The sequence below is a fragment of the Patagioenas fasciata genome, chromosome 5 (assembly GCF_037038585.1).
Source record: "Patagioenas fasciata isolate bPatFas1 chromosome 5, bPatFas1.hap1, whole genome shotgun sequence".
NCBI classification, from domain to species: Eukaryota; Metazoa; Chordata; class Aves; order Columbiformes; family Columbidae; genus Patagioenas; species Patagioenas fasciata.
The window spans coordinates 8,934,705-8,949,415 of record NC_092524.1 but is presented as its reverse complement, the minus strand read 5'-3'; the positions used below and the strand labels follow the sequence as shown (position 1 = coordinate 8,949,415).

At 36.1% G+C, this 14,711-nt stretch overlaps 1 protein-coding gene across 1 annotated transcript in view; it reads right to left on the bottom strand.

Annotated features, from left to right (window-relative positions):
* Nucleotides 1-14,711, bottom strand: part of SPON1 (spondin 1) — a 191,168-nt gene that overhangs the window by 145,089 nt on the left and 31,368 nt on the right. Inside the window, exon 3 of the mRNA XM_065839579.2 lies at nt 7,541-7,674. Coding sequence (XP_065695651.1) covers nt 7,541-7,674 — 134 coding nt within the window. The remainder of the gene's footprint in view (nt 1-7,540; nt 7,675-14,711) is intronic.

Genomic DNA, 14,711 nt, shown 5'->3' with positions numbered 1-14,711 from the left:
TATTTACTAGTAGATCATCAGCTTCAAAATGATCAGTGATTTTTCAATAAGTACAAATCCACTTATCTCTTATTTCAGAAAATAAAACCCACAAGTATTCAGCAATCCTAAATGAACATGTAAAATCATCATATTGTACATTTTGTAACAAACAGGATGCATTTAAAGAATAAATCCCATATAATGTATTTGAAGAAACACCAAATTAAGCATATTAGAAAAAGACTTGAGCTATGTATTACTCAGGTAAGTATCCCAACAAATCAAGGAAAATTGAACATATAGGGGTAACTACAGCCTAGCAAAGGAAAGAAAATGTTTTACTCGTACGAGCAGCAGAGAGTAGCAAAGAATCTACTTATACTGTGTAATCACCCAAGTCTAGTACTGTAAATCACTTAAAACCTTGTCCAACTTCTCCTTCTGCCGCCTTATAGATACTGACAAAGAATTTGGAAAAAGTCTGAAAAGTAACACAGAAATTTGCCAGCTGTAACCATATATCATTATTTTTTTTCTTTTCTTTTTTTAAGTTCAACTCTGTGATCATCTATCAAATGTTCCTTTTATATGACTGTAGCAATAATTTTGGAAGCACTGTTGCTTTCACCCACTTAAAGGAATCTGCCTGACACAGATTCACTCTGTAGCTCATTGACAAGCGGAACTTCTCTTAGAAGTAAATTTATGCAACTTGTTTTTGTGATAGGGAATCATAATACCAACATTTTTAGCAAGAGAGATTAAGTCTGAAATGCATTTCATTCTGACCATTTCAATGTGGCATTTCTGATAAATGCTTTTCTTAACACAGTATTATTGAGTTGGTTGTATATTAATTTACACACCACAGAGCTGCTCTTGCATTTTGTGGGTTTCGTTATCCAGATGCCTTGTGCTCTGTTTCTGGCCCAAGAATTCTCTGGTTGGAACTCATCACGAGTTTTGAGTGTAAAGAAGAGATTTGGCTGCATATCAAGACATTTTCACTAAGTATATGTAGTTATGAACTCATGGGGTTTTATGACATTTGTTTCCTTTCTATTTGGTTCTTCTTTTAGTCTTTCCAACATCACATTTCAGTGTAGTGTTTACTCAGAGTGAGATGCCAAGTGACCTGAATGAATATTATGCTTGAAGTTGCAAGAAATCAAAAAGTACATGTTCAAAAAGCTCTAGCCGGAGTTCATTTGCCCTTGGAGCTTTGAAGATTCAAAAGCAAGAGGACAGTCAGAATCTACACAGAGGCTGTAAACAGTGGACTAGTATTGAATTTGTCCTCATAGGTACAATAGCTTTGCTACAGTAGCACAACTACCTAAAAGACTTTGACATATTTGGTATATCATGTATGCATTAACATAGTTTTTCTTTGGAAAACTGCAATCCTTTAAAATTCCTCTACTCTCTTTGTCACAGTTTAATCCCAGCTAGCAATCAAAACCACAATAGTTGCTTGCTCACTCCACCCTCCACACCCCCAAATAGGAGGGAGAACCGAAAGAGAAGGGAGAAACTCATGGACTGAGATTAAAAGAGTTTAATAAAAATAACAAAATTGTACTAATATACTACTACTATTAGTATATATAAAATGGAATATAAAATAAAAGATAGTCAATGAAATTCCTCATGAACTCTGTTCATGCTGAGCTGTCAGTCCCGAGAAGAGAGAGAGTGCCCTGGTCCCGAACAGCCGATCCCAGGGATAGAGAGAAAGAGAGAATAAGCCAAAAATGCAGAAAGGCCCAGAGGCCTCTGCAAATGGCAGGATCTCAAAAGGCCAAACTAAAAGAAACTCCTGAACGAAAACTCAACCAAAATGGAGCAGAAGCAGAATGGATCTCCCCAGTCAGAAAACCCAGCTCTCATTAAAAAGAAAGCATTATGCTGATGGGATGGAATATTCTTATTGATCAGTCTGGATGTCCACCAAGGTCTGTCCCCTCCATATCCTCCTTCCCAGCTGCCTCACACTTGAAGGCAGAGAGCTCAGAAAGATCTCGGCTCCCAGACAACAACTAAGATAAGAGCAAGTTCTTACATTACCTTTGTTTCAGCTCAAAACCACTGGAAATTTACTAGGAGAAAAACATTAATTCCATCCCAAGGTGTCATCTTCTTGTTCTCAAACTAAATCCAAATAATGACTGTGCTAACTAGAAAAAAGAAGAATTTCTAACTGTGCCAATAAAATAACTCACTTCCAGTAAAACCAGCACATTCCTTTGACTACATGCAAACAAAACCCAACATAATTAAAATAATGAATATAATTATATGCAGAAAAATAATTAGTTTCTCACTTTTCCTCAAAAATTATAAAAAAATTCCCTAGAGATGGCTCAGAAAACATTTCCAGAAACAAACAGCAGAGACATTATGACAGATAAAAACTATTACAGATACTGGATATTAATTTGTTGGTTGTTTAAGCATGATATGTATAGCAGAAGTAAATAACTTGTCAGCAAGAAAGTTTGTTACATTTACCATACAAGTCACATCCGTTGCCTGAAAACTCAATTATTCCATGAGCCAATCAGAGAACTGTGGTGTCTTTTCTAAATGGTAAATTGAATATAACTTATCTGCATGTGGCCATCGTTTACTACATTAACAATTAATCTCAGACTCAGTGAAAAATCACCAAATGCTAAAGGAGGAAAAGATAATTACCACTGAGCAATTCTTGACTCTTCATGAGATCTACACCAGCTGACAGATTTAATCAATTTGAATATTAACAAGATTTTCCCTACCATGAAATTTTAATATATGAGAAGCTTAGACAATGTACAAAATTTTCTTCACTCTTTTTTTATATTACAGAATTCCAAAAGTACTTGCAGAAGACTTTTTTTGTTCTATATTTTCCATCACTTATACAGACCTTTACCTACCTGTTCACTACCACGCTGAACTGAGACATTTTATCTTGAGGAATACAACTAATCACTAAGAAACTTTTCATAAACATTTATTCCCTTTTTCGGTCAATGGTGTAAATCACTGATTTAAATCCATATTTAAGACTTTCCTTGTTACACTAAATAAATGTCCCATTAGTTTTGTGGTTTGTTGGGGTTTTGTTTGTTTGTTTGTTTTTTCTGTTTTGTTTTGTATGTTTGTTTTTGTTTGTTTGTTTTTACAGAATTAGGCGGTCTAAGAATATTAACCAAAATCAGGTTTAAACACCTAAACCAAATCAGGGTTTAAACACCTAAGAATTTCTCTGCTTCTATGTGATAATATAAATACAGTCAGGTTCTGCCACTGCTCAATTGTCTGTAAGATAATTAGGTATTCTATAACTTGCACATTGCATAAAAATTATAAATATCTCTCATAAAAGTTTTAACAGTATGTTTTCAAAGATGCTAGAAAGCAAATGCATTCCAAAAAGCCCAGAAATCTAGTAAATAAGCATTAGAACACAAACTTCTATCAGAAGAGAAAGGAAATTACCCGGTCCTCCCATATTGCCACATGGCACCCTAATGTCTGAACAATCACAAGGGAAAGTAAATAGGGATAAAAAGACTAAATTCTGCATTGTGAATACAAAACCAAGTAGACTGCACACAGCGTGACAGCTTAGAATGGTTCAAATAGACACCTTTAACCACAGAAGCAAGAAAGACCCTGATGTAAGCACTTTCCTGCTCATGCTGGTATTTGGGTAGCTTCAGAAACTGGCACAGGTGCTTGGGCAGCCAAATGAATCCTTACTGTTAAGTAATATCTGAATAAATTCTGTTGATTTACCTTTTCAGAATAACTTTGTTCCATATAGCAAAACTTCCTATTCTTACACAATCTGAGACTCGATGACACATTCCATTTCCATTACATCATCCTAAAAATCAAGGTGCTTAAAATTGTCTTGCAGTGTCTGGGGCCATCCCCAAAGTGATGGGCTGTTTCTCCATCTCATTCATCTGCAAAAATTATTTTAGGAGCTGGTATGCTGGAATCTGTACCTCTCTCTGTGTTTGGATTTAGCTGGATAGTGTTCCTAGCACGCATCACAGGCTGGTAGAAAAAGGGCTTAAAGCTCAAGGGTCCCCCAAGTGATGTGTAATGTTTAAGCAAATCTTCTGCCTTGTGTCTTTAGTGAGACTCAAGCACGGCCTTAAATGCTTGGGCAAACAGAGCCTCAGCTTTTGTTGGCATCCTGAAGTACTTCCCGTACATTGGCAGCTTCAATAAAGAGTCTGTAAGGATTCAAACCTTTAGGCTATTTCACTGTCATCACTTAGGGGGAATGAAGAGAATGGATTTCTTGACTAAGCAACTACAGTGCAACATCATATGTTAATCCATATTCCTCTTCTTTTCTTTTCCCCCAATTCTAAGTTTTCACACAGAAAGAGATGTTTTAGAAAGCAAAATAGTGATAAGTCAAATTGAAATGTATGTTAATTCTCCAAAACTTTCTATTTTACAGCCACCCAGGAAGCTAGCATTACACATATACGTGCTCATGCCAAAAAATTTAGCATCCTTTGCTGAAGCTGGGAACTACAGATTACCATTTGTCTGTGCCACTTTATGCTTGTCACAACCAAACTGCTCACATGCAAGATGCCTAGAAAGCACTAAGAAGAATACTAGCCAAATGAGGGTAATCAAGTGTTTCTATCAAAGATATCAGACTTCAATAATAAAAAAAAGGGTTCCCAAACATCCGTACTAGTCCAACAAAAACTTCCTGGAAGCCTCTATATTTAATTATACCATTATAAATCTAAAACGTCCCAGTATTTGACACTAAAACCATAGTAAGTTCTTATGCATCAGCTAAGTTTACCTTGTAACTATATTTGACTTGTCTATATATTGAAGTCAGTAGACCAGGACATAATGTAAATAAGTATACCCTTATGTTTCAGAACAGACTCAAAAATGCTGCCATTCTGTTTTGGAAATTCTAAAAGAAAATGATCCGATAGTCTCCAAAAACTGAAACAGATATGTATCGATAAAAAATAATAAATCAACTATTTGCATTCCATCACACACAGAAAAAAGAAAAATACAGATGTCTTTAGTTTCCTCTGAAGTTCAACATTTCAGAAATTTTCCATTATGAGTTTGCACTTAACTATTTATAATCACTGCTTTTAGACTTTTGTTTTTATTATACCATTAAAGCTCTCACAAATGACACAATAATTTTGAAAACTGCACCCAACATTACTATGCTATTTTATGGGAGCTGGCCATAAAGGTTTATAAAGAATGTTGACTGTAAACTCTAATTCAAATGTGGTCAAAGCTCTACGTACAAAAGAAAAAACGCAGATGTTGTCAATGCCAAAACCACATCAGTGATTGCTGTGTATGGTGTCACAGAGGACTGCACTGCAGCACAAACAAATGGCACATTTTGATGTTAATTTCTGGCATCAGCAACTGGTGATGATGATGACTGCTTCATTCTTTCTTTGAAATGTCCTCAGGAATGGAGCAGTTACTTACCCTCTGAGGTCAATAAAGCAACCACTGGGAGCAAGCCTGGATCTTTCACAATTTTTACTGGAAAGTACCTAACGACATCTTCTCGCTTCCAGCAGCAAATACACACTTCAATAGCGCAAGTATTTCAGAGTGTAAAATTCTGAGTGTTGAACATGCAACATGACTCGACCAGCAGAGGGAAGAGAGAAGAAACATTTTTAAGGTTCCTGCAGCTGGTGGAGCTTTACTACATTCCTTTGCAGATAAGACCCAGGCAGACCCCTGAACCAACTTCAGCCACAGATGTTTAACTTTCAGTGAGAAAAGTATAGGTCTTGGCTCATTTTTAAATTTTTTTTAATTTTTTTTTTTTATAATGGCAATTCTACTTAGGACAGTAACGGAAAAAAAAAATACACCAACTTGCGTTGTTGCATATCATTATTGGATTAAAATTTAAATCTTGTTTCTTTGAAAGGATGTATAAAACATCATTGCCTTATTATTACACCACTGAAGTAGCAAGTGTCTAAAGCAATATTTGTTATACAACTAAAAGGGAGGCAGTCCTGAGGGAAAAGCAAATAGCTTTACTGATAAACAGCTCAGCAACACTGAAAGAACCTTCTTGATTGCTTACTGAAAAGTTCCATATATAAACTTTAACACGCAATCTGTCTGGCATCCAGCAAGCAGCAGGCTTCACAGTTTTCCTGCAGTCCGATGTACACTTTTCTGTCCTGAGCTTACTAAAATACTGTAATTGTATTCTTGATCTGCTTCAGTACGTATTAAAATAAAGGATCTTAAAAAAAATTATTTCAAGAGGCAGCAGGTAGAAACACATGCCAGAGCTTTGAGTCTGTTCCACAGCCAGAGTCAGGGTTGGGGCAAGATCACCCCCAAGATGTGGAAGAAGAGGGTGTTCAAGCTCTTGTGCCAACCAGCACAATCAGAAGGAAGTGAAGCACAGGGTGAGGGCCGGGCAGCTGGGGACCAGTTTTGCTGGTGGCAATTTTGCGGCCTGTCCAGAAACCAGTTGCAATTTTAACAACACATTTTCCTGAGTTGGTATGAACTACCTTCAGCCCAGCCTTTGTTGCTGGCATCTCCTTTAAAAGCCTAAAGGTGTTTTGTGTCTCTAAAGGTATCCCCAATACTGATAAGACTCTTTGAAATTCTTTGACCTGCTGCAGGGCACATCTTAGCGATTGAAAATGCTTACCCGAGACATAGATTCAAAGCAAGCAAAGAAATTCCAACTGTCCATGCATATTTGACCAATCTGTCCTATTAAATATGACAAGTAAAATTTTAGGAGACAGGACATTTCTCTGGCAGTTTGTTCTGATATTTTTCATAGTAACAAGTGTCTTCAGGTTTCTACAGATGAATGAGTGGCCCTAAAGCAAAGTGCACCTACGTCATCTTACCTTTGTCTATTGCTTAAAAAGCATGAATACACATGCTTTAGAAACAGACTGTAGAAATAATAGAATCATAGAATCATTTTGGTCAGAAAAGGCCTTTAAGTTCATTAAGTCCAACCATTGAACTAGCACTACCAAGCTCACCTCTAAACCATGTCCCTAAGAACCTCATCTATGCATCTTTTAAACATCTCCAGGGATGGTGACTCAATAGGAGAACATCACTAAAAGACCACCAGCTCCAGAATGAATGCATTCTCCTCTAAAATAATAGATCTGATTTTACTGATAAAGGCACATTTAGAAAATCCCAACTCTACAGAAAATTGCCATTATTCATCTCAACTAAGATCATGGTTTTTATCCAAATCTCAAACAGATGGATGTAATTGTGATCTCAAAAAGTCAAAATTTGTTCCCGTAGGGTTACCAATTCCATGATTCCTGAAAGCTTGGAGTAACTTTTGAACACTTGGGCTCTAAGTTACCAACATTTAACTGTGCGAGTAGACCTATCCTTGGTCAAGCATGGCAAAGGAAAAAAAAGCATCAGAGAACTTCCAAGGTTCTTCATCAAATAAGTATTAGACTTATTATTAACTGAATTTTACTTTAATGGTTAATTTAATATGCTTTAACACACTTACTTCAGAATTACACAGCCTGTACCAGTAGGAGGAGCCGTCCAAAACACTTGAATGCGTGTCCGTCTTCTGGGTGTGCTCTCAGTGACAGCAACAGGACAATTACTCATGAACTGTGTTTCTTCTTCATCTATGATCTAAGGAGATATAAAAAGAAGAACATGAAAAGATAAAGACAATGTCTCTTGAATATGTTTTGTCAGTTTAAGTTTTCCTTCAGCAGGATTATTTATAAATCCTCTCTGCTTAGCTCAGCACTCCTTTGGTAAAATAATTTATAACATGCAAATCACTCACTGAAATGAAAACAAAAAACCCACAAAACAAAGACAGAAAAACAATTCAGTTCTAGGTGAACAGAAGTTAGTCCTTCTGAGAGTGGCTGCAAATAACTGTTTTTGCAGAACTCAATTACTGAAGCTTCCTGTAAATGTTAATGAACTGAAAAGAATAAAACATGCAAAACTTCCTTCTTTTTTTTTTGATGGAACATACTAGCGAAGAAGGGGTTTCAGTTTGTTCATTTTTTGTTTGCTTTTTAAACCAGCCTTTGTTTGAGCAGTATTATTCTTCAGGCATCAAAAGAATCTCTAGGCCAAAAGAGGTAATATGTGAATCATAATAATCTATCATTCGGAGACCATTATTTAGTCCAATCTGAACATATTTTTACCTTTTTTATTGATTGATGTTTAACAGAAAGGTTTAAGGGGTATAAATCAACACAAAACCAGAGAGACTGATTTGGAACTGACGTTGTTCTAAGGATTTTAGTCAAAGGTGTCTGCAACAAAATAGCTTTCTCGCTATGTATGTGCTTCATGGATTGTACCTTAAGTCTTTTGTTCATCAGATGTCAAATAAAATTCACCAGAATCTGCTACGGTTTATTTTGAAAAAGGCAATGTTGTGGTATTGCAAAATTTGCCTTCAAAATTAGTCAGTGATCCTCTTCCATTCAATGAAGACAAAATTAACATTACATTGGGTCAAGATTCAAGCAAGGAATTACAAACCTTACCATTTTGAGAAAGAAGCTGTATATGCCAATTTATAACACAACACTGAATGAGCTTTTTCAGAGTTCTGGTTCTAAATAAGACACACAGTTTTACCAGATTGTAATTACAAAAAAAAAAAAAATCTTCTGCCAGTACATATAACTTTAAACAAGTATTTTGACAAAAGATACTATTTTATATTCTGAAAAAGTGACGAATCTATAGATTGACCAGATCATCTTTAGTGAGCAGGCACCCACGTTGTCTCACCCAATGATACTGTCAGCATTCTCAAACACTTTTACCTGAGCCAACAAACATTTCTGGTTTTACATGACAGAATGAAGGGCACTGGCCCAGAGGACTGCTGAGAAACTCTATTTAGCTGGTCAATAGGGTAATGGTTAATGAGTTTTAAATCTAAAGTCATTAATATTCTTCAACTTTTTTAACGCTTCATAGAATCCGTGTAACCAAACACAATGTGTACAGCTACTGCTTTGCTAGATTTTAATTAACATGAAGCATTGGGAAGCATGGGATCTAGTGAAGGCTTAAGCAGGCACTGCACCATTTCTACTTCTACTCAATACAATTTAATGCACTTAAATCCATCATCAAGAAATCCCTAATCTACAATTCTGTCTTGGCCATCAATTGAATTTATTCTGTCTGCCTTATTCCCACAACAGTAAAATAAAGAAATAAACTTGTTTACTTATCTCTCAGAAAGGTTGTCTCAGTTATTCACGACCATATCAATTGACCCTATCCGTATCTCACAATAATCCATTCTCAATCAAAACACAATTTTGGTGGAAGGTTTGAGTGAAGAACTTCACACTATCTCATACAAAAAAAGAATACTATTGTATGTTATACAAAAGCAGGATAATTCTCATTAAAAGTGCTTCTAGGAGGTCATCTGAAAGTTCTTAAAAAAGGACAGCTTTTCTAGAAAAACATAAATATTTAAAATTACTGTACAATTTAAACTAGCTTCATATTGTCTTGTCAGATGCAATCTGCTGCTGTTGTATCCTAACACCCATCCCTGGTTAAAAGCTTCAAAAATATGTTCAGATCAAGAAAGATTAAGTAATCACAGGTAAGTGTAAATACAACTGACCAGAAAAAAAAGCTATTCAACAATGATCAATGGACCTTCCACATATGTTGATATTTCCAAATCTAGTTTGGCCCATCTGACACACACTTCATCAATGAATGTTTCTTGAGAAGCCCAATGGAAATGAACCTGTGTTCTCAGAGTCTAGAGTTGCTATTTTCTGTTAACAAGAACTTCGCTGCTTTCATATTTCTAAATATAATTCCCCCAACAGTCATCATTGTGGACCCATCTGTGATGCATTTGCATGCTAAGTAAATCACAGGGAAATGAATCCTATAACTAATAGTTAAGGAAGGACTTATGAGCAACTGTGCGAAGTTACTGCTACTGTAAAGCCAGAACCTTGTTGTTTGAACTCTAGATAATCATTAGGCTGGAGCACATCCATGCCCTTTTCCAGTAGCAACAAATGAACACAGAAATGCAGACATATTTTTTACTTCTATAGCCTACCAAATTCCTGCAACCTAGCAAGTTACGAATTTTCCCAAGGAATACAGATGCCTATAATGAAAGAATTTCAAAGTTCTGGCTGCATTTTAAAACACAGTCCTCGAAGAATAGGAAGCGGTTGAAGCTCAAGGCTACATCACAATTTCCTGCATCACTAACCAGCAAAGCAAGAAGACTTAGGTAATCAGCATCTACTGGGAAAACCTGACTGTAAAAGTATAACATCCTTCAAAAAGAGTTCCTTTGAAGAAAAGTAAGACAGAAACTTTCTTAATAAGACTCCTAATGTTGATTGAATACAGTATAGAACTCCTGAACAAGTTGAAAAAGCTCAAGTGACAGATGATCTGAGAGGATTAAAGAAAAAGTTATTCTAAGATATTTTATAAAACTCAGAAGAATTGACTGGATTCTAGGACTTCAGACAAATATAAACCCATCTCAAATATATTTGTTAAAAAAATGAGGGGTTTATATTTTATTTTATAAAAATCCTTAAAGATGATAGAGAAAATGTTCACTACTTATACAACAGGAATCCAAATGACATGATTTTTTAGGGTGGTGGATGATATTATTGCACTCACACATAACATAGGAGAAAGCAATATCACCCTGGCCAACTTTAGTGTGGGGTGGGGAAAAAGTAATCTCTAAAAAGAATACAATCCTGGTCTTTCTTCTGCAATCAAGTCAGACCACATAGGCATGAAGGAAACAGTTGTCAGGAAAAAGGCATGCAGATTTAAACATAGCATTTGCAAAGTTATAACTTTTAAACCCCATGTTATCTGTAATGGGAAGCCTTACATTTCCAGGAATGGGCCAGCAAATTAACTATGAGTAGGACAAAAAAGTTAAAAACTAAAATAAACTCTTGGTGGAAGAATCTGAGGTCTCAGATTTCTTTGTGACTAGCTATTCTTCCCCCGCCCTGATTATGATTGTAATGTTATTGGACCAATTTATTCCTTCAGGGGAACTAGTGTAAATCCTGCACAAGACTCCTGGAGTTAACCTGGATTTGAACAAGTGTCACAGAAAGAAGAATTTGGCTGAACTTGAGTAAATCTACAAACAAGGAAGTAAGGATATTAAAAGAGATAATTTACCAGCTCTGGGCTCACTCCTGCATTCTTTGCATATTCCAAACATTGACAAATTTGAGGACAAGTTTTGGGTGTTCCTGAAAAGCAGGACTGAATAACTGCTTAGCTGTTAAACAGATGAATAAGAGATTTTCTTTTCTCAGAATTTGAATGTTTCATGCTGAGTGATAGATCTGGCTGGTTTTCATCTCTGTAAAATGTTAGTCAAAAAAATGAAACCATGCAGTTGTCCTCTCTATCATTAAATTTATACCAGTATTACAAGGAAAAAAAAAAAAAGTTAAAAGGCTATACACAATAAAGAAAGGAATTAGTATAAAGTACAAAAGGAGGTGAAGTTACATAAATCGTCTACTGGCTTGTGTCCACTTCATTAGTTTAAACTACTGGCTAGTATCTTCAGCACCATTTCTTATTCTGTGGACACATCATCACTTTCCACCCACTGAAACAGCTGCGTTCCACTGGAACAACTGAGTTAATAAATAAATGGCAACCCACACAGACAAAAGTTCACACAATAACCATTCCTGTGGGCAGTTTTCTTCTTTGGAAGAGCTACTAATGAGTCTGACTTCCAGAATGTGGCAAAACTATCTTCTCCTTGAGGAATCTTTCCCATTATAAGAAGAACATTTGGTTTAGATAATGATAATAATATTTAGTCTTTAGGGACTAATCTAGAACAGAGCTTATTATATGGAAGGGAAAAGTAATGATGTACAAAGGCAGCTTAAAAAACCTACCTCAAAGATATGCTTCACATAACCAATTCCTTTGACTAAAGGACGCAGTATTTCCTTCAGTCTGTGCTTGGAGTCAGAGCTGGGACTTTTTATGAAGTGTCAGTAATGAATCCCGGTGTAGACTACAATTCAAACCATCGAGCACTGCTGTGCTCTCAGTGAGATTTGCCATCTTCATTGGACTTGACTTTGTCCTTGAGGTCCAAAGTTTAATCTTTGTTTCCTATGAATCTTTCTCCTTGGCTGTAACATTAACATTTCTATGAAAACAGTTGGGTAAAATTATTCAAGCTTCTTTATCATACTGTATTACTAGTATTTCTGACAGATAATCCAGCTTTTCCCAGGTAACAGATTGCTTTCATAATCTCTGACAGAGAAATTATATTAGGCACAGAAAGCTGTCATTATTTGCAGAGATGGAAACCAATGCATTTTATAGCTATAACTTGCTTTAAAAAGTAGCTATTCTGACTAAGAAAAATCCCCTCACTTCATTTTTAAAAGGCTGTTAGTAAATACGAAGTTTCAGCAGGGAAAAGGCAAAATCTTTTAAAGTGGTGTCACCTTACAAAATCCCTTCAAAGATCCTAGTTTAACACAGCCAATGTTATAAAAAAAAAAAATAGGAAATTATTTTGATGACTGAAATTGCTTTTCACACCTTGGCACACAGAGATTCAAAGTACAACCATTGTCTCTTGCCCAAGAGAGTGCCCTGGCATAAGCATCATGGCATACAAATCAGTCACAGCATTAGGGACATCGGCACGAGTAAATTGTGTAAAGGAACTTCTTGTGACGTTTTGTACAAAAGCAATGAGTGACTCTGTGCCTTGCATGACAAATGGCTTAACTTTATTCTTCATGCTTTGTGCTCAGTCTACACAGCTCCTTTTACAGCATTTGAAATTACCTATGAGGATTCTGGGCAAGATTGAAAAGTTCAGTTTTGAAGAAATAGAAATTTTGGTTCACCTCGACATAGAGTTTAATCAAGTTAGACCTAAATCTAGGGCAAGTTTACTGAGATCAGACTCTATGCTGAGCAATTCAAACGCATCAGCCTGTGAGTTGGGTTTTTTCTCATGACATTCAGGCAGTAGCTAAAAGACTGAACTTGCTTTTCAATGAAATCAGGGTTCACTTATGGTCTAAGTACAGATCACATTTGGAAGCATGAAACAAGCAGATGAAAAAAGGGTAAATTTTATGAACACTTAGTTAAATGAAGAAATATGACTTTCAAAACTCTTTTCCAAGGATTAGGAAGCAAAACTGTCCTGTTGCAGCCCTTAGACAGAATAATAACCAGTGAGGATGATGGGGACGCTGAACAAGGCTGTGCTGGGGCCATCCTTTGCTGGCCCCCCAGGAACAGAGTCAGCATTAATCAAAGCAGTTCTCCAGCTGCAGCTCCCCTCACCTGAGCCAAGGCCAACTCAAAATAGCAGCTGTAGAGAACTAAATCCAATATTTAAAAAAAAAAGAAAAAAAAAAGGCACAACCACATCAGTTTCTCACTGACTCTCATGGGTTTCTCATTTCCCTTCTACTTATAACTGGAAAATCAGAGTGCAAATGGTTCTTCCAAGGTTACAAAACTAACATACATCACATAAGACTATAACCACAAAAAAACTTCAAAGATACGTGCAGAATTAATTGTCTAATAGTTTTTCAGATTGAAATATATTTTTTTCCTGATAATATTAAATCTAAATAATCTGTCTGATAAGAAGTTTTATAGGGATAAGATAACTTTTGATAGGTAATGCCTCAAGTGCTTTCAGCCTGGGAGAACTGTTCCTTGCTGAACCATGTTATACAGAAATCAACCTCACGATCAAAGGTTTTACAGAGCAATCACTTGAAAGCAGTACAAACTTAAGGGGTTTGTCTATTTATTGTGCATTCTCTACAGTTAGGACCTTTCATATAGGCTTATAATACACACATTTCTTTGGAAAGAGGAAAAACTCTTGCCATCTCTCCTAAAAATATTTCCTGCCATTTTATCTAGTTATATATGATGCAATAAGCTACCTCATATTTAAGAGCCCATTTTAATCTGATCTTCTAAATGGATAAAATGCATTGAAAGGTTGTGCAAAGGAAGATGGGTTTTCGCAGCCTCATAAAATACAGTGATATAAAATTTGGCAATGAGGATACTACATGAGTGGAAGTGAGATGTGACTTTTATTGCTGAGCAACTTTTCACAAATCACTTCAGCATAGTGTGTTTCTCAATTGTGAAATGGGGGATATATCAACATTCAGCTCCTTTTTCAAAATATATTAAATGATCTATAAAAACATACTTATTCTTATCCTTAACAGCCTATTGTAACTCAAGTTGGCCTCAGACTTCATAAACAGCAGTTCTTTAGGAGATCAAATAGGAGATACCAGATCTTCAGGCTGCTCTGTGATGTGTCAATACTTCAAATTAGATGGAAAAGTGGCTTAAAGAGTCATCTAGGAATTCAAGTCAGGGAAATCCAGGGAAGCCATAAAGTTGGGGCAGCCCCCTGTGTATCAAGCCTTTGTCTCACTTTTGTAAAAAGAACAACCAAACTCTGTCAAAGATCTCACAGCTTGGTGCACTGGTGTTCACAGAGCCAGGAAGCAGAAAAAAACTAAAATCTGGCAGAACTCCAGCTTGACAATTGCATCTTTTACGTACAAGAGTGCTTTTTGAGCATATCAAGGGATTGTGGCACAATCAAT